General features: G+C 45.1%; 1 protein-coding gene across 1 annotated transcript in view; it reads left to right on the top strand.

The window, feature by feature from the left end:
• The window catches only part of MYLK3 (myosin light chain kinase 3), a 529860-nt gene that overhangs the window by 306255 nt on the left and 200540 nt on the right, over positions 1 to 23065 (top strand). Inside the window, exons 6-8 of the mRNA XM_069607066.1 lie at positions 2135 to 2228; positions 10773 to 10882; positions 13038 to 13179. Coding sequence (XP_069463167.1) covers positions 2135 to 2228; positions 10773 to 10882; positions 13038 to 13179 — 346 coding nt within the window. The remainder of the gene's footprint in view (positions 1 to 2134; positions 2229 to 10772; positions 10883 to 13037; positions 13180 to 23065) is intronic.

Consider the following 23065-nt stretch of genomic DNA (forward strand, 5'->3'; position numbering starts at 1 on the left):
TTTTAAGGTGACCCCATATTGCACATTTTCAGCAAGCCCCACCCTTTTCCTATGAGAACATATGGAAATAAATTAGGTTACCACACAAAAGAGAGCCAAAGGGCAGAGGCCTACTGGAAAATCTCCACAGTTCCCTATAGGCCCGTCCACCCCTGGCCTTAATGCATCACTTGATAACTAACATTATTATTAGGAGTGGAATAAAACTGAGCATAGAAATGTACGTCTTGTGACAATGGGAGGGGTGAGGGGTGAGGGGGATAGCTCAGGGGCAGCGCGTTTGTCTTGGAGGCAAGACAACGTAGCGCAACACATGTTTCAATCATGATCCTGCGCATAGAAACCTGTCTCTGCTATTAAGCGCATTATAAATAAGCAATTATTATAATTATAATGTCGGGAGATCTGTCTCGCCAAATCTAGAAATTGAACCTTTCGTCTGTAATTCTGCCATTCTCAGCCTTCACTAAACTGGGGATATCATCTCCGCATTATCACTTAATTCTTTTTGTGGCAGCTCCCTTCCTTCCTTCAGTGCCAAAGTGCATACTCTCCATCCTCCTTCACCTGACAGGCCCCAGGGCATTCGGGAGAAAAATACTGCATGCAGCTATTTTTCTCTATTACCGAGCGAACATTGGAAGCTTTCTGGCACCAATCAGATCAAATCCATCTGCGGAAGGAGCTCTTTCTGACAGCAGCCTCCTACAGCAATCACATCCTGAAAACACTGCCTGTCATTATAGGACCATTAAGTTCAGGAGGCGGCGGCCATGTCAGTCACCTGCAATGCCATTTTAAATGCGTCAGTCCAGCAACCAAGGCCGCGGCCGTTACCAATACTTTAGACTGCCTTCCCAAAATCCGTACAGAGAATAAACACTTGTTATCAACGCATACCAAATAGGAGGTTGCCATTATGAAGGCATTCCGTTCCATTTATATCCTATTCCTTTTGCAGTGTTTAAATGTTTCTTTACTTTAGGTAACCTACCGCAATTCTTCAAAAGGTGACAGATCACACAGCACGTATTTATTTTAGATCTTAAGGGTCATGATTTATCTGACCAAATTGGGCCTCATAACGACTTTGGCGGTAACCCTTAAATCCGGCGGTAGTGCTATTACTGCCGGATTTAAGGGTCCACCAAATTAGGACTTCGGCGGATTTTGCCCCAGCTCTTGGCTGGGGGGAAATCCACCAAAAATTCACGCTATTACTACCGGCGGGAAATCCGCCGGCGGTAAGAGCACAAATTTTCCCCATTGAGCCCAAAGGGGAATGGGGCATTCCCGAATGGGCTCAATGGGGAACATTACCGCCGAACTCGTGATCCGGCACTATTAGCGCCGGGGAGTTTGGCGGTAGGGCTAATACCGCCGGCGGTAATACCACCGGCGTTACCGCCAAAGTCGTGATCTGGCCCACACACTATGTAGCAGAGCTGGCCTTAGCAGTGGCAGCAAAACAAAAATGGGCACCCCCACCCACGCACCCCTGGTCGAGCAGGGTGCATTTAATTTCAATAGGGCACCTGCTATGCCTTCTCCCACCATGCCAGCTCGGGGGAGAACTTAAAGACTCCCCTGAGCTGGTGTGGCAGGGGCTAATGGCGCCCGGGGCGGGTGCTTGGGCGGCCCTGCCCTAAGGCCGGCCCTGCTATGTAGGGACTTCTTGGAGGATGTGTAAATAAAATCGGAGGAGTGCAGCACCACCCCCGTGCATCCAGGGAATTTATAAGGGTGGATGAACTGGTGCAGCGTGCAAGGAAGGGTCCCTTTGCTGACATTAACATTCCATGCCCCTTCTGCAGTGCAGCGGTTTCTCTGTTCAGATGAAAAAATAACCGCCCTGATTAACCATAGTAAGTGGCCCCACGAGGGGCCACTTATAGCTCCTAAACAAAATACCAGAAGAGGCTGGCCGTCCAAAGCAGTCGAGCAATCCTGGGGGGTATGGGACAACTGGCCGGGACAGACAATGCGAGTAATCCTGCTAGGGGCATCGCTGATCCCGCTCACATTGCACTGGGCTATTTTTGATCACAGATAATAGCATTAATTATGTGTTGTAATGGCGAAACATGCTTCTCCTAAAGTAGTGCATGTCTTTTCTTGTCCTTTGTGTGCGCAGGGGTCGCTTTGGGCAAGTTCACAGGTGTGCAGAGATGTCGTCAGGCCTCACCTTGGCTGCCAAAATTATCAAAGTGAAAAGTGCCAAGGACAGGGTAAGTCTGCTGCCTGAACGATGTTTGTTGTGCTGCTTGCTGGCTGCGCATGTGGCCTTGGAAGATACATTGCTGGCAGCTGAATGGATCTGCTGGGAGCTACAGCCCTCCAAGGACAGGGGCAACTAGACCCGGATTCCACAGGACAGGGGACATAGTGTACCAAATGGAAAACTCTCTCTCTCATTCGCCCTCGCTCCCAGTCTCCCTGGCCACCTCCTGGAGCATTCACTCATGTATCTCTTTGTTTACAGTTCCACAAAACTAATTTGCCTTCAAAATCTTTTCACAGGTCCCAAAACATGTCGGGCATTTTGAGAGGAAACTAGTCTAGCCTCAGGCTGTGACAAAAATAGTGAAGCACACTGAAATAATTTGCCACATTCACACATTGTATAGACCAGCAGTACTCATTCCGAGGCCCCCTTTGGGTACAAATATTGTCTCTAGGCCCCGCCACCTAGGGGTTAGCCCCGCCTAGGAGCCCAAAGGATGCCCACGAGGGCCCACGCTCTTTAGAATATAAACAGATTATCTACTGCTTCTATTTCCTATAAAAACAGTCACTTCAATAATGTTTTATATTACAAGCAGTAATCTTAATCCCCTTTTAAAGAGTCTGGGCCCTCATGGACCTCCTTAGCCCTCCTCCTGAAGGGGGGCACCCCCATTTTGAAGACTACTGGTATAGACCAAAACCCATGAAATACTTCTACTAATTCACGTGTTGCGAATTAGAAAGATATCCTGTGATTCTTGTGTAAATTCCACTGTCTGTAACACATGTTCTTTTCCTTACAATTGGGTATATGTATTGTGTGTTCTTGTCAACCATGGGTCATTTCTCCAAAAGAAAATACATTACAAAAATATACTTCACTGCTGGTAACAAATAGGAATAGTTTAAGGATGTAGATTTATTTTCATACTTTCCCATTCAGCCATTACTATTTCAGGGAACGATAGGAAGCCCACTGCCCCTTCACCTTACTTATACCAAAAAGGCCTGCGTTTAAGGCAGAGCTTACCTTGTGGTTTCAAAGAAGGTTCATTGTTCTGGTTCACACCAAGCTACACAAATGGCTGCCCAGCAAACAGCGTGCGAGTGAAAGGCCAGAATTGATAAATTCAGGACTCTGGAGTTCACCCCAAAATATATTTTATGTTTCCTAATGTGCTGCATTGCTAAACAATATTGCTTCAAAGCAAAGGTAGGGGAAAGGGAGATAGGCCACAGTCACTGAAACAACCTGCAGTCTGATTCCTGCTACTCAGTTCAGAGGGTTGACTGACGCAAGAGGGTAAAGGTCAGCGGCCTATCACAGGTAAGATCAGGGCGTTGCCTTCTAGGTCCTGTCTAAAAAGAGGGACAGTGGTAGAGGGCAGAGGAAAGGCAACAATCACAGCTAAACCCAGGGGATTGCATTGCTTATCCTGGAGAGAGGAAATAAGGAGAGGAAAGGGGGAAATGGTGGGAGGAGGGATAGGGCCTCAGAGAGGTAGCTCAAGAACATGAGTACAGGGTAAGAAAGGAGGGGAGGCAAAGGAGCACAATGCAATTGAACACATAGTATGATTGAAAGGCCCGATGAATAGGACGTTAAGTGTTGTACTGGCAACTGGACATAATCCTGGGACAAAAGGAGGGAATTAGAGCCAGAGGCTCCAGCCCCCTGTTATAAATTGAGCTATACACGAGATCCTAATGCCAGCTGTGGACCATAAGTAGAAAAGGCACACATATGGATGTAATTACAGATGTGGTGAGGGAGCATCTCCTCCTGGGCTGTTATTTGGGAATCCAGCAGGGCCAGTCAGAGAGGACGACAGGCCGGCAAACAGGCAAACTGGCCGCCCTATGCCCACCATCCATATCGAGACACAAAGGGGTGAAGGCCAGCCAATCAGAGGTTGCACTCTGCCGCAGGGGCCGATGTTCTAGCTTTGGGTTTCTACTCAGGCGATGTGATGCTCTCAGCCCAGATAATTGTATGGCCTGAGTCAGATACAGGTTACTGCAGCCGGGTAGTTGGAAAAAGGAGGCAACAACGATGATGCAGCCAAAAAAGATGTTGGGGCTACTTATCAGCACATTGAAGAGATATGCCTGGCTGTACTCCTCAGTTGGGCACCCCAGGCAGATGATGTGCCGGGCTTGGCCTTGGCACGGTTTCAGCCCACTAGCTATTTCATGATACGAGACCCATCTTTTTGACATATTTAGGTTCATCCACTCTGATATACATCTCTTTCTACCCCTGCTCAGCTTCATGTAACCTTTCAGCAGCAAAGGTGGCTGGAATCCGTCCCCGACGAGGAGGTGTCATAGGCAGTGTGGGCTTTGCAAATTATATTAGCATAATCAGATTTAACAAATAACAATGATCAGAAAACCATTTTGCCTGGAGTGAAGACCATATGCAAAGCCTTTTATAGAAGCCAACTGTTGGACATTTCACTGAGCATGTTCAATTTGTTCAAAGTAGTCTGGTCACTTAAAATGAAAATAGAAATCCTGAAAACATACCTTTTTCCCCACACCTAATCCATCCAGTCTTCCACCACCACCGTCATGTTTCTATCCTAATCCATGCAGACCTACTCTGCCACTATCGTTTATCTAGCCTATCCATCCAGACCTACTCTGCCACTATCGTTTATCTATCCTTGTTTATCCAGACCTACTACGCCACTATCGTTTATCTATCCTAATACATCCAAACCAACTCTGCCACTATTGTTTATCTATCCTGATCCATCCAGACCTTCTATGCCACTCTCATTTATCAATCCTAATCAGTCCAGACCTACTACGCCACTATCGTGTATCAATCCTAATCCATCCAGATCAACTCCGCCACTATCGCTTATCTATCCTTATTTATCCAGATCTACTATGCCACTAGTGCGTATCCTAATCCATCCAGACCTACTCCGCCCCTATCATTTATCTAGCCTAATCTATCCTGTTGTTAAAAACATTGTAACTTCTTTTCACCTCTTCCCTCTGAACTTTCTAAAGCACTCTGAGACCCTCTGTGTGGGGTCAGCTTTGTATAAAAGCTTAAATGAAATAAATAAATATTAAATAATAGTCCTTTTCGTTTTCTACTATGTATCTTCGTTTTTCATCAATCAGATTGAAATCCACTAAAAACCAAATTAATGTACAACTATAACATAACAGACCAATCCTAAAAGGTAGACATACTCTCCTTAAGTAATCCTAATATTTCAATAGTTACTTTATCTACAGAATAAAAACATTTTAAAACCAAATGATAGAGTCCCACTCACGCGCTCTGACATCTGTCGCTCGGCACTTAGTTTGCCCATCAATAAAATAGTAAATAAAACATTTCTTTTTAAAAAAACAATATGGATTTTTTGCAAAGCCCTTAGTGCTCTGTATTTGTCAAAACAACCTAAGAATTTGCACTATTTATCTTTTTCTTAAATTATTTTCTTAGGCACAAATCATAAACATAAGGTTTAAGACAAGCAAGCGTAACAATAAGTAATTACAACTTCACTGAAACATCCAACTTACAATGGTGCCAGACCTTTCCAATGGAACAACGAAAATGATAGCGTCATTCATTTAATATTTATTTATGTTTACAGATATTGGCTCGAAAGTTCTTACAGTTAATAATGAACAAGTTTTGTATAGCATGACATTCGGGGCCTATCAAATGTTTCAGTTACAGGATAAGATGTTGCAGGTACTAATAAGAGCAGGTCCATTCATAAGTCCAATTATAACACAATATATAATGTATTTTCAGAAAAGTAGAGCACACACTACATGTGCGCGAGATTCAACAAACTCCAGCAAAGGTCTATTTTTCCAATACCATTGACATAGTGTAATACTCCATTTTAATTAATCAATGACAATATGACAATTGCTAACTATAAAACAAAAAGGTAACATAACTCAAACTTGCTTTGTGCTTAATGTCAATGATGATACTATAAGAAAACATTTCCAATCTGGTCAATATATAGCAGTATCCCCATGTAAGAACATACTCCTGTTGGCTTTGCCATTAAAAATGCTATGAAAAAATAAGAAAACATGTCCAAACTGGCTGCACCAATCTAAGTTAGTCTAGACATGTAATCACACTTATCATGTTTACTTTATCAGATAGGTCCAGTAAAACAGTTCATGCCACAGAAAGAAATGGCTAGATTGGCTACACCAAAATGCCACACTAGCCACGTAATAGCACTTATCATTTATTTTATTGTATTTATTTGAAGACGATACAGGAAAGCAAATGCATTTTTGTAATGAAAATGCTAACAGAGATCTAAGCATAGTTAACAGAGTGGAGGACATGTGTCCTTTACAATGGGGTTGGGGGAGGGGTTCAAAGTCCTGATGATGTAGGGGAAGGTGGGAACAGGCACCAGGGATGAAGACAGGACATAATAAGAAAGAAATGAAGACAGGACATTATAAGAAAGGAATGGGAATCTGGAGGAAGTGCTAGGTTTAGGAAGGAGGGATGGGGAAGAAGGTCTTTAGAATAGACTAAGGTGGATGGGAAAAGTGGGAAGGTGGATGAGAGAACAGAAAAGTATTGGATTTTAGGCTGTCAGTTCTTCAATAAGGAAGAGGGCTTTCAGGTTGGTTTTGAAGAGCGGTAGAGTGGTAGTGGTGCCGAGAGAGAAGGGGAGAGCATTCCATAATAGGGGAGCAAGAGTGACACTGCGGAAACGAGAGGAAGCATGGGGGCACGAGAAGTGGCTAGAAGGTGGGCCAATGCTGATCAAAGGGAACAAGCATGTGAGTGGGTATTGAGAAAAGCAGAAAGGTGGTGTGGGGCAAGTCCATGAATTGTTTTAAAAATAATGAGTAAAACATTGTTTTTAGCCCCTTGTTTCATTGAGAGCCAGCCAATCTGGCGACAGGCAGAGGAGGTAGAAGAAAAGTGAGGAAGGTCAAAGAGTGTGCAAACAGCAAAGTTTATGACTTTAGCTAGAGGTGTGAAAGAATAGTTGGGAAGGTCCTAGAGGAGACTGGAACAGTAGTCAGAGCGAGAAAGGACAAGGAAGGCGAGGAGCTGTTTAGAAGTTTTAAAGGTTAGAAAATGGCTTATTTTTCTGATGTTAAGGACATTGAGTCGGACGGCTTTGGAAGATTTGAAGATGAACAGAGAGAAGTTCTGAGATGGGTAAAAGACTACTCCCAGATAGCCAGCAGACTTGAAGTAGGGAAGGGGATCAGAACAGAAGAGAAAAGGAGGGCGAGGAGGAGATAGTTTGTTTAGACAGGAAGTAAAGAACTTCAGTTTTAGTTGCATTGAACATGAGTCTGAAGCCATCCAATGTTTGATGACAGAGAAACAGCTGGAGATTTTAGATAGCAGTTTGTCCGATAGAAGATTTGAGTGCTGTAGGAGAAGCCAAAGTCGGAAATAAGGGTGCCAAGAGCAGAGGTATACAAGGTAAAGAGAAGAAGACCAAGGACTGATCATTGGGGTATGCCAATAGTAAGAGGGTGAGTGGGTGAGGAGGTTGTTCCAGGAGATTCGGAAGGGGCGGGGCAAAATAGGAGGCAGACCAGATTAGGACCTTATATCAGATACCAAGGAGAGATACGGTTGAGAGAAGGTCACAATGGTTGACAGTGTCCATTGCAGCAGAGGTCGAGAAGAATGAGGATTATAGAGAGGCTAGGATCAGAGGCAGAAGATATGTGGTTGTTGACATTGAGGAGAGCAGTATCGGTGAAGTGCATAGGATGTAAGCCCGATTGGAGAGGGTCCCCAAGGTTTTTGGTATCTAGGACTTCAGTGAGTCGGCTGAATACACCACACTCAAGAATTTTAGAGTAGTGCGGTAGGAGGAAGACAGAGTGGTAGTTGGGCTTGGCAGTTAGGATCAAAGCCAGGTTTCTTAAGGATGGGGATGTCAGTCGCAGACTTGTACGAATCTGGAACATTGGCATGATTTAGAGAGGTGTTGAAGAGTGAAGAAAGTAGTGGAGCAACATCTAAGGTTATGGATTTGAATGGGAGGGGTAATACGGGGTCATTAGGGGCGCAGGATGGATTAGCCCTGATGAGGAGGCTAATAATTTTGTCTGCATTTGTGGGGGTGAATAAAGACATGATAGTGAGAGAGGAGCGTGGGGGAGAAAGGAAGTGCATTTTGGGGGGAGGAGCCCAGATAGGTAGTTAGGGTAGTTTGAATGGTAGAAATGTTATAGGCAAAGTAGGGCACAAGACCAGTAGCAGAAAGAGTAGAGGGGATGGAGTAGGGCTTGAGAGGAGAGAATAGATTTTAGTGATCTCTTGAGAACCTTAGGTTGAGCGCATTGGGGCTAAATGAGGGAGAGATCAAGGTTGTGTTTGGCCATGTCAAGAGCAGAGGAGTAGCTTTTGTGAGAGATGAAGTACAAAGGTTTTTTTCTCATTGTAGTTTTTGAGGTGCAAATGAAATGTTTAATCCATGGACCAGGAGGGGAGAGTTTAGGAGTAAATGTTGAAAGACGGAAGTGAGTGTTGAGGGCAGTCAGTGTTACAATTATTAAAGGCTTTGTCAGTGGTAGAGTAGGAGGTTAGCTTAAAAGGGGAGACGGAGTGTTTTATCACGCAAGCTTTATCATGGATGCCCAGCAAAGAAATGACTCCCCCCGCCCCAATCAATGCCCAGCACTGGCACAAGAGCACACACATATTAGCTCGCTCATTCAAACACACATTCACTCACTCATTGATAAAGCATTCAATTGCTCATTCGACACACACCCATGCACTCGCTCATTCACACATGCACCAAACCATCTATACATCATGTACTTGCTCATTCACACACTCATACATACACACCCACAAAACAACATACTCATTTATACATGCAGAATTCTGCTGCTACCTTCAGCCCCAGTCCAAATTCTGCTCTCCGTCCTCACTTGCACAAGAGCAGGAACCAGGAAGCACAGAACGCATCCAGGTTTCTGCACATGTGCTGAGGAGCCGGAGTGCTCCATCCACAAAGTCCCAGGCCATCTGAATTTGCAGGGCGCACCCCCCACGCATATTCACAGGTGCGGGTCCCTATCCTGCATCTCCGATGGGCCATGTAAGGCTGGGGAAGCAAAACACCCCCTGTCTTGCATGATCGATTGGAAATGGGCGCTGGGGAAGAAAACTGTCAAAGGGAAATTATGTTTCCCTTTAATAGTTAAAGCCAGCCCAGGAGTGCTGTCTCAGCTGCATCAAGCAGCTGAGGGAGCACTCAGTGTTTTCAGTGTGCTGGCTCAGCTCCTCCACAATGGTCGGTGCTTCTGGCGGGGTGCCGCCCCGTGCCCCTTTATGGGCTAGCTTCCCCTGCTGAAACATATCCGAGATTGCCTGTGTTTCCATGCCTGTTGTTACCAATGCTGCCAAACTTTTAATGAAGTTTCATATGTTCTGGAGTCCTTCAAATAAGAATACTGCTATTTGGATAGGCTCAGAACATCTCTCTAACCACCACTAACAAGGGTATCTAGTCATTGCATCGAATGCAAGACCATCGAATGCCTTACCATAGAAAAAAAGCATTGAAAAAAAGCATCAAATGTATTTTCTTTAAAGGGACGGGTTTATTTTAATTATAATGGGTTTTAAAGGTTAAAAAAAGGGGGGGACCACCCATTCAATGCATTTTTTTCTTCTATGGTAAGGCATTCTATGGTCTTGCATTCGATGCAATGACTATAAAGCCTAACAAGCCTTTGTTACAGTAACCTTTTACCTGCGCAAGTGCAATATTGAACCGTATTAGCAGTAGAGCAAAGATTGCTGTAGGCATTTTTTCACCAGGGCATAGTTTGCCCAAGCACTAAGGCAAACCGTGTGTTGTGCAACAATGCATTGAAATATAGATATACTGCACTAGGGCAATCTTTGTGCTACTGCTAATACCATGCAAGATTGCACTTACCCCAAAGCAAAGGTCCTGTAATAAGGCCCCAGATCTCGACCTTTGTATCCATAGGACAGTATTGAATTCTGCAATGACCCTACAAATCCGCAGGTACCCCTTACACTACAGGGTATCATACACTACACATCAGTGTGTTTCTAAATTAGATTGAATTGCTCAAGTCATCCAGAAAGGCATGTGGAAGGAGCCACTAAGCTTCTCCCCACTGAAACCCTTTTGTGTTTCATGGCAGCAGCCAATAGGAACACGCTGTTAAGGAGCACCCGACCCGCCAGTCTGTGCATTTCCCCTGCCTTTTCTATGACATCATGGATTTGTAGTCTACAACTTGCCATTTTTCTTGCCGGAAGGCTGTAAATGTAAATGTACCAGTCACAACCAGGCCCCGTTCTCTCATTGGATGCACGGGATTTTGCTATTCATCGGGAATGTGCACATTATTATAACTGATTTCACAAATGCATCAAAGGCAAAGAGAATGATGACATACAGATCCCGAAACCTCTCTAAAATGTGTGCTTTGCAAAGATATTTTGTGATTGGACTGCGGCAGAAGTGCCCAGTTTGACAACTGCCTTCTTTCGTTTGTGTAAATAGGAGGAAGTTAAAAATGAAATAAACATCATGAACCAGCTGAGCCACGCCAACCTGATCCAGCTTTATGACGCATTTGAGTGCAAGAACAGCTTCACCCTGATTATGGAGTAGTAAGTTAGACAGGAATCTTATCGAAGATGCTAATAATCAGCATTCACCTTGTGCAACCTGCTTAAAATCCTTTTAAGGTCTTGACAGAGACAGCATTCTGCCACAGATCTTGGAGAAGAACCTCTAGAGGGATTAAGGTGTCAATCAGCGGTTCCATGATGCAGAAAGGGCCTCTGATTGGTCCATTGCATCATTACTCCACCCCTTTTTACCCAGTTCAAGCGGTCTGCTGTTTTTTTAAATTCAATATTTCATGTTGGCTTGCCTCCATTGAATGCTCAGTCTGTTCTGCATCCTTCTAATGTTGCACAACATTTCAATTAAAGGTCAAGGGCCTGATTCATGGAAATATTTGCACGGAAAATAGGGTACTTGCGCACCAAACTGCGTGTGAAATCCCATTCATCGATTCATGCAATCGAATGTGCAGGATATTCCTTGGATTTCACGCAGGCTCGGCACGTCTCTGCGAGCGGCCGAGTGCCTTTCGCGAGACTCCACGCAGAACGAGGGCGAGGTTTGCGCAGAGGGCGGAGTAGGGGGCAGAACTCGGAAAATGAGGAAGGACAGGGAAACAAGTGGGCGTTACGAGCGACGGTCCACAGGCAGTTCATATCATGCCTGATATATGCACACAGCAAAGCGTATTCATGGATGTGACTGCGCAATCTCTTGCTTGCAAAAAGCCCATGCAAATCCCTCGATCTCTCTGGCAACCGAAGGCAGGCGTAAGTAGACTTGCACATAGGATTCTCAGCGCAGAGGTTAATTTGCATGTCGGATTTAGGGGGGTGTGCACGCTGACGGGGTTCCTATTGGACTTAGGGATGAATGTGCGCTGCGTAGTGGGGTGCTGGGCCGGCTTACGGGGTTCGCATGCAGATATTCCGAGTTATGCTGGAGTTACGAAGTGTCACACGCATGTTGGTGGGGTGCCGGCAACAGTTACAGGGGACCCTGCACAGGGTCCCAGAGATGCAGGCCTGCTTGCGGGGGACCCCACGCACTCTTTGAAGGGTGCGTGTAATTGTACCAGGGTGAGTCCGCAAATGTAGCTGTTCTGGCTGTTTATGTTTTGCGTGGGGGTATATCAGGGGTGTTCCGGGGCGACTTGCGAATACGGTTACTTTGCGCAGTAAATTCCATGAATACGCGGTGTGTGCATTTTTATTCTGCGTGCAGGCTTGTGCAGTTACGTTCTGGGCACTCGGTAGTTGCGGGAGAAATGTGCATTTTTCCATGAATCGGGCCCCAAATCGACACTTTTGTACAGTGAAACAGCTCTCGTGCTGTCAAGGGCTGTTTTTCAAGAGTAAAAGCAGACAGCCTGTAAGCACACTCTGTAAAATGCAAAGCACTATCATTTGTATGCCTAACAAAATAGTTGTCAGTGCTGAGGGTTTTGGCCAGTTTTGGTGGCAGTGAATTTACATGGCCAAAACATTAAACAGGTCTCAGAGCTTATCACAAACCCTAAAATAACACCTGAGCGCTGAGAACATAAGTAACAAACGCCGTTTATGTAGAATGTGGCTTTAATCGTGCAATGAGGAGAGGCCTTTGATGCAATACCACTAGTATAAGGTGTGGTGGTGAAAAGACATGCGCTGCAGTAACAAAGTCACATGAATTGTGGTTGCTGAGCCGAGCATCTGTCAGCGCTAAAGGGTTATTGTTAGGATTTGTTGTCTGTTTTGGTGGCAGTGGCTTTACATGATCAAAAGAAATTCAAAATGGCAACAGATGTAAATGTCATATCCGTGAATTGATAAATACGTGTCTTAGCTAAAAACAAAAAAAGAAATTGTCAAATCATTTTTGCAGCATTTGCCGCTTTCAGAGGTGTCAAGCAAGCCAAAAGAGGCAAGAGCTGACGTTCTACGGACACAATGTCGCATGCAGCAAAAGCAATGTTACTTGTTTTATTTTTTTTTTCTTTAAAAAAGGATTTGTTAGTGTTAGCGGATTATTTGTATGAACTGCAGTACGTTTCGAGCTGTTTTATGACCATGAATTTCATTGGCAAAAAATTAAAAAACCTCTCCAAACTTACGTCAGTCGCTAAAAAATACTCGCGGTATTTAGATGACATTTATTCTGGAAATGTTGAGTTCCGGTGTCTGACCTGTTTCTTTCTTCTTCTGCTTGAACTAGTGTTGACGGTGGGGAATTATTTGACCGAATCGCAGATGAGAACTACACTTTAACTGAGCTGGATGCTATTCTGTTTGCCAGGCAGATATGTGAAGGGGTTTACTACTTACATCAACAATACATTCTGCACCTAGATCTGAAGGTCAGTTCACTCAACAGCACTGGTCATTTCATTTTAAGTTGGCATTCTAAAGCATGTTCATGTTCAGTTGCTCATCACCCAGGAATTATCTTGATATCCAAAAGAGGTCTCAATTAAGCATTCATACCTGGGGTGGCAGGCTGGATTAGCAGATAACGGCCAAGGGCCCAGGTTATAGGCCCAAGCAAAGCAAGGTCCTTAATGTCGGGCCCTAGTGCTGATACCAGATGATCAACGAAGCATTAGTGGGTATTAATATTATTATCACCGGTGGTTAAAGAAATGGTGCGCTTTGTAGTGTTTATCCATTCATCATCAGCATAACCACTCTGCACCTTATAGCGATGTAACATTTCGATGCACTTGTCACTACAACCCACCCGTGTGTGTTCGCCAAGAGCATATTGTGGTAATGGCCAGACACACATGGGCATGCCAACATTGTCTGCCTTGGCAGCACAATCTGAATCAAGGGCCTCTGCAGGGGATAAAAAATGCGTGCCTGCACGTTCGTGGAATTTTCTGCACAATGTAACCGTGTAGGTAAGTCGCGGAATGATCGCCGCTGACATGCCCCCACGCAAAGGAAAAACAGCCAGAAACAGCTACCTTTGAGTGCTCCACGGATGTGAATACATGCACCCTTCAAACAGTGCGTGCGGCCCCCTGCAAGCAGGCCTGCATCTCAAGGACCCTGCGCAGGGTTCCCAGTAACTATTGCCAGTACCCCAACAACATGCATATGAAAAATCATAACTCGGTCTAAACGCAGAAAATCTGCGTGCAAACCCATGTAAACCATTCCTGCACCTCACTAGACTGATTAAGGGCACCCCTAAGTTAGATCGGTACACAACAAGGAACAGTGTGAACCGGGTCTGTGTCTTCACCTTAGGCTAGCTCATTCTAGTACATGAAGCTGATCACCTATACTGGTGTGACAGTGCTAGGTATCAATGTTCATGAATAGCAATGAGTTGGACGTTGACAATGCTGGGCATTCGTGCTGATCGTGCCCACACACTGCTTCAGTCAGCTTGCATGACATGGTGCAGCTGGTTATTTACTGTAATAACCAGCAGGAGTGCCACAGAAGGGTGTGTTAACAACAAGAGGGCATCCAACAGCACCAGCACTGGGGCAATGTCAGGACCAAGGCCACTGCCAAAGAGGAGAACCTGTCCTGGGAAGACCACAAGATCTTCCTTTATTCTTTCACAGGAAGGTTTGTCAGTTCAGTAATTATTGTGCCTGCATTTGTCCATCAATCTACCAATGGAGGAATTATCTTGTAGGGCTAGACAGTCAAAATGTTCCTCTTGCCACCTGTAGAATCAGAGCAAAGTGTTAACATTGTTTATGTGTTTAAACATGCAATGCTATTAAATGTGTTTCATCACAAGATTAGTTTATGTTATGTTGATGGGTATTTGTAAGAACATATCTGCCATAATCAGTGCATCCATTAACCCCAAAGAGTTGATGTGAGTTGCAGCTTTAGCCCAAATATGTTGACACTATTGGGAGCAGCCGTGGGAGGTAGCAGGTATGGCATGGAGATGCCCTCCCCAATGGGTCAAAGAGGTGCTGCAAAATATGTGGGCCCTGGCACTTATTCTGTTACAAATTAAGCACTGGCTTGAGAGGAAACAATCCTGCTACCGATGTGTGTGTCCTTGACCCCCCCCCCATTCTTAGGAAGGACTTTCATGAAGGATTGCCTGGTGAGGGTTCTATGTTATTTTGGCAAATTAAATTACAACCTGGTCATTTACTTTGACAAAATCACTGTGATTTTCCTTGTTTTTTACCACCGTTTCCCTCACCTGGAATATCCCAGTACTACCGGGATATCAGGCAGTGGAAATGGTCGGGCAGTTTGCCGGTATCCTGCTGGAATTACTGGCGGGATATCAGCAAATGTATAATGACCCCCGTAGTGTTCGTTAGTCTTCACATTTTGCATGTGAGTGATTCCATGGGAGAGTTCCTCTTCAGTACCTGGGTACTTCCAAACTGCACACATCAGCGCAGCAGCAACGCTCGCGCACATTTCCCGCCTCTCCATTCATTTACCCCCCTTACCCTCTCTTTCAGTTGCGCCAGAGTGCCTGGAGACTATGCGAACGCAGCAGTGTGCGGCATAAATCACAGCAACCGAGCATAAGGTTGTTGCAGTTCCTTGTTTCCTCATATTTGGGGGCAGTGCATAGGGATGTGGCATCCTTTCTCTATGAGGCTGTCGTCCATTTTGAAACAATGGCTCAAGCTGTGTGCAGCTTTATGTGAAACAGAGTGGGGGCCTGCAGGCTGGTTGCTTTAATCGGAATACAGAGATGCCGGAGAGTTTGTGACCCCAGTTGCAATGTCCTCTTCAGTAAAATAATAAAAACATTTAGGGCCAGAGCAAGTCTCTCTGCACGCTCGTTTGACTCTCGTGCGCTGCCTGAACAGTTGCCAAGCAACCGCGGAACAAAGGGAGGCCGCAGAGTCCGAATAAGGACTTAAAGGGCAAACTTTATAAATGTACTGCACAAAAACCCTCATTACAGGTATAACGGTAACGATCAAAACAACTGGTACTTTAAATCTCTCTTATTTTACAAATAATAGCTAATTACAGGTTGGCATCACATGGGATATTTACAGCATGGGGTACATTGAAAGCACTACACGCAATTTCCATGTGCCTCATGCCATACATGTCTCATCAGATCGGAAGTTCTGATTTGGTCGGATTTAAAAGAAATAGGAGCTATTTAAAATACAACCATTCGGCGGAAAGAGACCTGTGGATCTTCTAGCGTTTCCATGTAATGAGTGAAATATTGGTTTTAACTTTACATGTTTATAAACAGGGGTGGTGCTAGGTCTGGAAAAGATCTGGGGCAACGCTAATGTCGGGACTGTCGGGACTCGGGGCTAGCTAGGCTTTTGGATGTAGCCCCTGAGCTTCTATCCGGGGCTACAACCAAAAGACCCAGGGCTATTGCCCCCTCAGCACCACCCCAGCAACGCCTCAAGCCCAGATCTTTAAAATATGGAGAGCAAGTCAATGGGCTTCATTACGAGTATGGAGGTAGACATGCCGCTTTTAGCGGCCTGGCTCCCCCCATACCGGGTACTGGGTCCGGGTTCCAGGAATGTGGAATTACAGGGCCATTCCGACCTTGGAGGGCCCAGTAATTCCTTTACCCGGGACCCATACCGGGACATCCCCATTCCCATTTGAGCCGCCACAGGGCTCAATGGGAATGGGGAGGATGCTAAGCATCCTGGTCTGCTAGCGGGTCCCACTAAGTTACGCCTAGTTTTACCAGACATCCTTAGCGGGACCCGCAAGCAGACCTCATAATGAGGCGGTAGAGGGTTAACGGCGCCGGCAGCTCTACCGGCGCAGTTAACCCTCTACCCCCTGGGTCGTAATGAGGCCCAATGTCTTTAATCAATAATGGCTTTGTGTAGTTCTAAATGTAAAAAGAATATGCAGGTTTCGATGTCCAGTGTATAACTGGCCGACACCCCTTTACACGCCTGTACATTTACATTACAGTCCGTTACATTTCTATTTTTCTGCTCTGTGCTTCCTGTCCGTCATGTCCTTTCCCACATTTTTCAACTCTGAAAATGGGAACATTTTGGAAAACAGGCACCACTATGCAGCCTTCCTTTGGAACGCAGGGCAGGAAGCTTTTTGCAGGAAGACACAATGTTTAAAATCTCTAATTTGTATACACAAATGAGTGTTGGGGGGATGGGACAAAGTCTGATTTGCATACGGTCTTGCCATTTTGTAATGGTATAATGGTATGGCAGGCTGAAAAACCAACGGCGGTCTGGAACATTCCCAAACCAATGCTAGTATTTTGATTAATTAAAACCTTTCCAGCCTTGACCTTTCTGTTTTACAAATGTCACCACAAGTAGGATGGGCATGGCAAGACGTGGCCCCCCGGCCTGCTGTGCCATGATTGCCTTTTGATGCCGGTCAGATAGCACAGTGAGCTAAGCGCTCGCCCCTGATATCTGTTCGCAGCCTGCTCTGGGTCCAGCATGGTCCATTCAGCCTTTCATCCTTGCGAGGTTGATAGATTGAGTGCCACTCTGTGGGTAATAATGACTTCTGTCATTTTTAACGTTCTGAGACAGTTGGGTCTGTAGCACTATATAAGAAATGCATTATTATTATTTATTATTATATCCAAGCTACACCCCACTGCTGATGCCAAATGAGGTCCAAGCATGTCTGGAGTTGCTTGTGGTCTCCTGCAGAAAGGATGTGAGTTAGCAGTTCCGGCTGAACTTCCCCTTTTCTGGTGGGACTGTGGCATTCTGGTTCTTTCCCTGTATATCTTCTGGTGAGTGTGTAATGTCATGCACTATAAGATCGACAATATGTTCCTTACCCAGCACTCTTTCAATGTCATGTAGAGCTGCCTAGCTGTGTGGTGGAACCTGGTGGGCTAATCTTCCTATTAAGACTGTGCATGTAACTTGGGGGCATAAATAATGAAACTTACTTCAAGACTGATCTGATGTGTCCGGCGTGATTGGTATGAGCAGGATTCAGCGATTCGGCGATGAGGATGTGACCTGGACGCGAATCTGGAAGTATACTGTGATGGGGAAGCAGCCAGCAGAGGACTCAACACCCCTCAGTGGAAGTCCCACCACCTAGGGAGACATGCGCACAACATCATTGAGCTGACTGGGCTGAAGCCCCCCCCCCCCTGAATTGTTAGCTGAGGGGAGGGGCTTTCATGCCCTTTAACAGTTCAAAGGACAGGAACATGCTTCTGGGCGCATTTTGTTTCTTCCGAGGCAAATCTACTATCTAATAAAAATAATAATAATTTAGCATTTATATAGCGCTACAAACCCTCTGGCATCTGAGCGCTGCTTATTATTATCCACGGTGTGTGGTGCTCATTTATCGACCTCGGAAGGATGAAAGGCTGAGTATGGCCCTGCAAAGAATCAAACCTGCGTCGGCAGGCTCTAAGCACAGATGTCGAAGCGAGCTCGGCTCATCAAGCATTGCCGGTTTCCCAGAGTCACAGCCCCCCTGAGACACACAGGCTTCATCACTGGCTTTGCAGCTAGAGCAGTAATGAACTCGACAACACGTTTCTTTTGTCATCAGCAGAATAGCCTTTCTTATGCACGATGGTGAATTTTCCACTGAAAGACCCCCAGTCACCTTGCAAATCTGTGACAGTTAAAGCGAGCAACACAATAAAGCACCTTTTCAAAATGTGTTCATACCCATAACGTCTAATAGCTTGATATGCTAAAAAGTTAAATTTGCTTTGATATCCTTAGTTGAATGCTCTTAAAACCATACATAACAACACGCTGGAGGTTTGTGACGAATCTCAAACCTAAGTGAGTTCATGACACAACCTATTTTATTTTGTGCCTTAAAGCACTGAAAATAAATTGGGTAAATACATATTTTGCCTTTTGCATCTTATAGTTTTCCATTCCGAATGGGAAAAATAAAGGTACACTATATTATTTTGACCCAACATGCTGCTATAAGGATTTCCATGTTGTCATGATGGTTTACTATGCAATTTGCGTTTTTTGCAAGTAAACTCTATAGAACATTATTATTGCTGGTCTTGACACCCAAATCTTAAATATTTGTTTCAAATAAAGCGTGGAAGAAGGTGGCCATGGCCAAATTGCAGAGTGGGTTAAAATCCCTGTTTCGCTGTTTAGCATAAGTGTGTGATCCCAGGCAAATAATGTAAACTCACCCTGACTTCAACTGCAAAAATTGGAGTGCTTATAAGTGATTACGTTTACACCCTTACAATAGGACAGTTTTAATAAGTGTACAGACAAATTGGCGTACCCTGGTGCACCTTTGCTAGTGGCTCCAAAACTGTCACATAGAATTGCATTATTGCTGCACTTGCCCTGCGGCAGTCTCGTAACACTGGATTTGACAGGCAGACAGTGACACCAGCCAGTCAGTGCACCAGAGATTCTCGTATAGCAGACTAACAGTGTTAGAACCAACATTACATTTTCTCCCCTGTTGCTTCCAGCCACTGAAGTTGCTTGGGCTGTCCAGAGTACTGCCCCACACTCTGGAATGTCCTGTTATGCTATGATATCGAGTCTTTCATTGTACACCATCTGCCATGTTCACACTTTCTAGGACCTTCAGGATCTACAAGAAGTGGGTGTTTTCAGACTTAAAGGAGAGAGTTAACTGATTGTAACATTGAAGCTGCACTAGAATAGTCTCATTACAATGAGTAGTGAAGTTAGATGCCCCTACACAAGTAAGTTTGCCACTCCTCCACCGTCTCTGAAGTTAGCGCCTCACCCAACATTTGATGGGGTAGCCCGCGCCTACTTTTTAGCCTAGGTGCACCCCTGAATGTACGCATTTGCATTTTGTTAGGCAAAGAGGTGAGGGAAGCCTTTCCCCGAAACTGGCGGTCTTAATGTTTTACTGTGTTTGTTCAGAAAAATGTACTTGAACAAACGCAGTAAAACTTTAAAGCTGCTACTTTCAACAAAGACTTCCATCGCCTCTCTGCATATTGTACTGTAAAAAATACTATTTGATAGTTGGTCCCCACAGCAGACCATGGGAGCTGGGGTGAGTAGAACACTGGGGGCGGAGCCTCCAAGTTTGCCACACTTATTTTCTGATGTGGCCCCTCCCATCACCACTTAGCCCCCCACACCCCAAATGTAGGTTTCGTTGCGCCCCTGTAGAGAGGCGACAGAGGCCCGGTAGGTCACAGGCTGGAAGCGTACAGTAAGAAGCTGTTATTAGGCAGAGCGCCTTCCGTAGAGACAGCTCAGCTGAGCGCTGCCGTGAAGCCATGTTTTGTGATGTCGGTAGAAAAGGTGATTGTGCGAGATCTTTAACAGGCTCTGTTCATTTTCTAAACCACATGCAGCAACTGTGGAGGAAGAGCGCTCTCCCCGTGGACTAGTATCACACATGCCCTGTGTTTGTAGTATTGGCGGCTGGTGGCAGGCGTGTGATGTAAATTCTGCTAGTGAGCAGTTGTTCCTGGGGCATGCGCAATGGGAACATGATCTCGGGAAGCCCCATTCAGCAGCAAGGGTGCTGCAGGAGCCAGTGCAGGGGCCCCATTCAGACTGATGGACTCTGATAAAATGGTGACATCAGGCACAAAGGGTGGCCTAAGCAATTATGTGGCAGCATCGAGTTCTGTCTAATGGAACCGCAAGCTGCTAATGGGCGGGGGTGCTCCAAGGGGAGTCATACAAGCTGCAAGATTCTAGGATAAATACTGCTTATGGAGGTGTCATCCTACTAGTAAGGATGTGTCTTAGAATTAATTAGCCAGAAAAGGGAGATAAATCTGCCACCATGGAGTGAGAGGTACCTATCAAAAAAAGAGTAGTGCATACAGTTTGACCTGTACAACACTTCCTTCAGTTGGAAAGTTGAAGGGCACGTTACCATGGTAAATTGAAAGTAAACACAAGTGCAACCTAATATAGGCATACATCCATAGAAAATATTTACATTTGTGCAATACGATAAAGTGCCCATTAGAAAACACCTGTTTCGGCACTGAATTACTAAAAACATTCAAGTTGTTTGCTCTCTGTATGGAGGCCTGGGCATGTACCTAGCGTCAGTGGCGTAACGCAAATGTGAGGACCCCCAATTTTCTTGGAGAAGCACAGGCCACTCCCACAATGCCTTGTCTGGGCCACCATGAAGGTGCAATGCATATGATGATTATGCTGCTGTAGGGGTGCGCCACATGCAGCACTAAGTGAAATACTTTCTTAGGTAGTGCAAATAGTTTCAGTTCACGAGAGGACTCGATTCGGTTCAATAGGCCTAGGCCAAAGTCAATGGGCTAGTGTCTTGCATAGGAAAGAGCAGTTCTTGAAGTAAACGGTAAAGTCTTTGCCAAAGTTCTCATAAGTAGTTTGTACGAAAAAGAATCATATGTTGGGTCACAAGCTGATTAGGCCTGCAAGTTGGTCAAGTTCCACGAACTTTCACCGCGAGAGATGCATTCTCTCAATCGGGTTGGCACAGTAACTTAATATAAAGCAAAATATGCAGCTGAAGACGTTGGTTCCTGGCAATTCCTGCAGATCTCACTGTTCCTGAGATTCAGTCGTGGGGAGAGGAGGGAGGACGTCGGGGGACTCCTACACTGCATGGGATCGCCAGGAAACGCTGACAAAATGGAGTCACTTCAGTTTGAGTAGCTGTAGTCAAGCACACAAGCTGGTGTCCTTCCCCCTGGTTAATTTTAACCAGCTGTGAGAATGGTATCCAGGTGGCTTACGAGTTGATTTGGTCCCACCAGAGCTTCTCTGTCGAGATGAACTTGGCAATTCAGACCGGCAGCAGGGCTTCACCGGCCAAACCAACGGTCCAGGAGTTGCAGCAGCCGTCCTCTTCCAGCTCGTCTTCGGTTCTTTCGTTCCAGTGGTCGACTCTGCTTTCCAGTCGAAGAGACTAGCCTTTTAAACAGTTTTCTCCCATTAATTACAGCCTAGCTGTCACTCACCCAGCAGGGTGGCTGTCCTTGCCAGACAGTCAGCCAGCCAATCACGCCAGAGTGCATTTGGGTCTCCTAGGAGACTAAGCACAGGGAGTTTCGGGCACCTCCCTCACTTCCTGCCCACCCCAGACACTCAGACGCCAGAGGCGGTCTTCAGTCCTGAAGCCTGCCAAAGGCATGGAATCAAAGGGACCAAACCTAGTTTGGCGTGCAGAGACAAACATTAGAAGGACCTTTTCAAAAAGAAATGGCGAAAAAAGAAGACCGGGACCTGTTTAAACAAAGGGGCTTAAGGCATCATCTTGAAAAACATGGCTCCCACGATTTTTAGCTACCAGTGTTTGCGGTCGGGATAAATTATGGTAGTTCGTTGTAAAACCACTGCCACCAGCCATTTCGATAGAAAAGGGTAGCATTTGACTGCTACATGAGTTTCTAGACATAGGGGATACTAGGTAACCCCTCCAGCACTCTATGGGAAGATAGTGTGTGCTGGGTCTAGGAATTTAAAAAGACTAGTAAAGTCAATTTAACTTTACATTCTCTGGGAAACAGTAGTTTATCCCAGAGAAGGTATTTAAACCTGTGGGAAGTTTAAAAAGACATCCCTGTGTCACGGCACTGAAGGTGCTGCGTAACACACATGAAAAGATGCCCATGGAGTTATCTTAAAACTCCATAATCAAAGAACACAAGAGGAAAAACACACTTCAAAATACATGAAAGAGTGGGAAAAAAAGGCTCACATTCTTTCCAGGTAAAAGATCCAGCAAAGGTGAAGGGAATTAGTACATTTATGAGAATTCTCCCTAACAGACGTTAAAATCTCAGAGAAAGACATTACATTTCCTGTTATTTTGAAATGCAAAAAAAGAAAAGCATGGTTGGTAGATAGAAATGCAAGCCTGACAGAAGCATTTCAAGCTGCTGCTGTCACACTTAAAAAAATGCATGGCAGAAATTACCCTTTCATGCATTGTGCGACCACCCCCGCATCTGTTCCAAGTAGGAGAATTTGTTTGTTTTCCCATTTGTGAATTTGGAATGTGCATTGAATTGAGCACATATTGCCCCTTATTTGTGCAATGAGGATACAAATGGGAATATTATGCGCAAATTCAAATGCTCTTTCTAAATAGATCCCATTTATAATACAGTATCATAGATGCACAGTAGAAAATCTCTCCTTCGATCTCCCACTCGCCCAAACCAGCCTTCTGGGCCAGCACAAACCCAACACAATTATACAAGCATTTACACAGTATTCAACAGCTCATTCAAACACACATTCACAGAACATTCACTCGCTCTTTCACACATCATTCACTCGCTCATTTACACGTGCATGGTCCCAACCA

This window comes from Ambystoma mexicanum, chromosome 1p (genome assembly GCF_040938575.1).
Source record: "Ambystoma mexicanum isolate Mex_15411 chromosome 1p, UKY_AmexF1_1, whole genome shotgun sequence".
NCBI lineage: Eukaryota > Metazoa > Chordata > Amphibia > Caudata > Ambystomatidae > Ambystoma > Ambystoma mexicanum.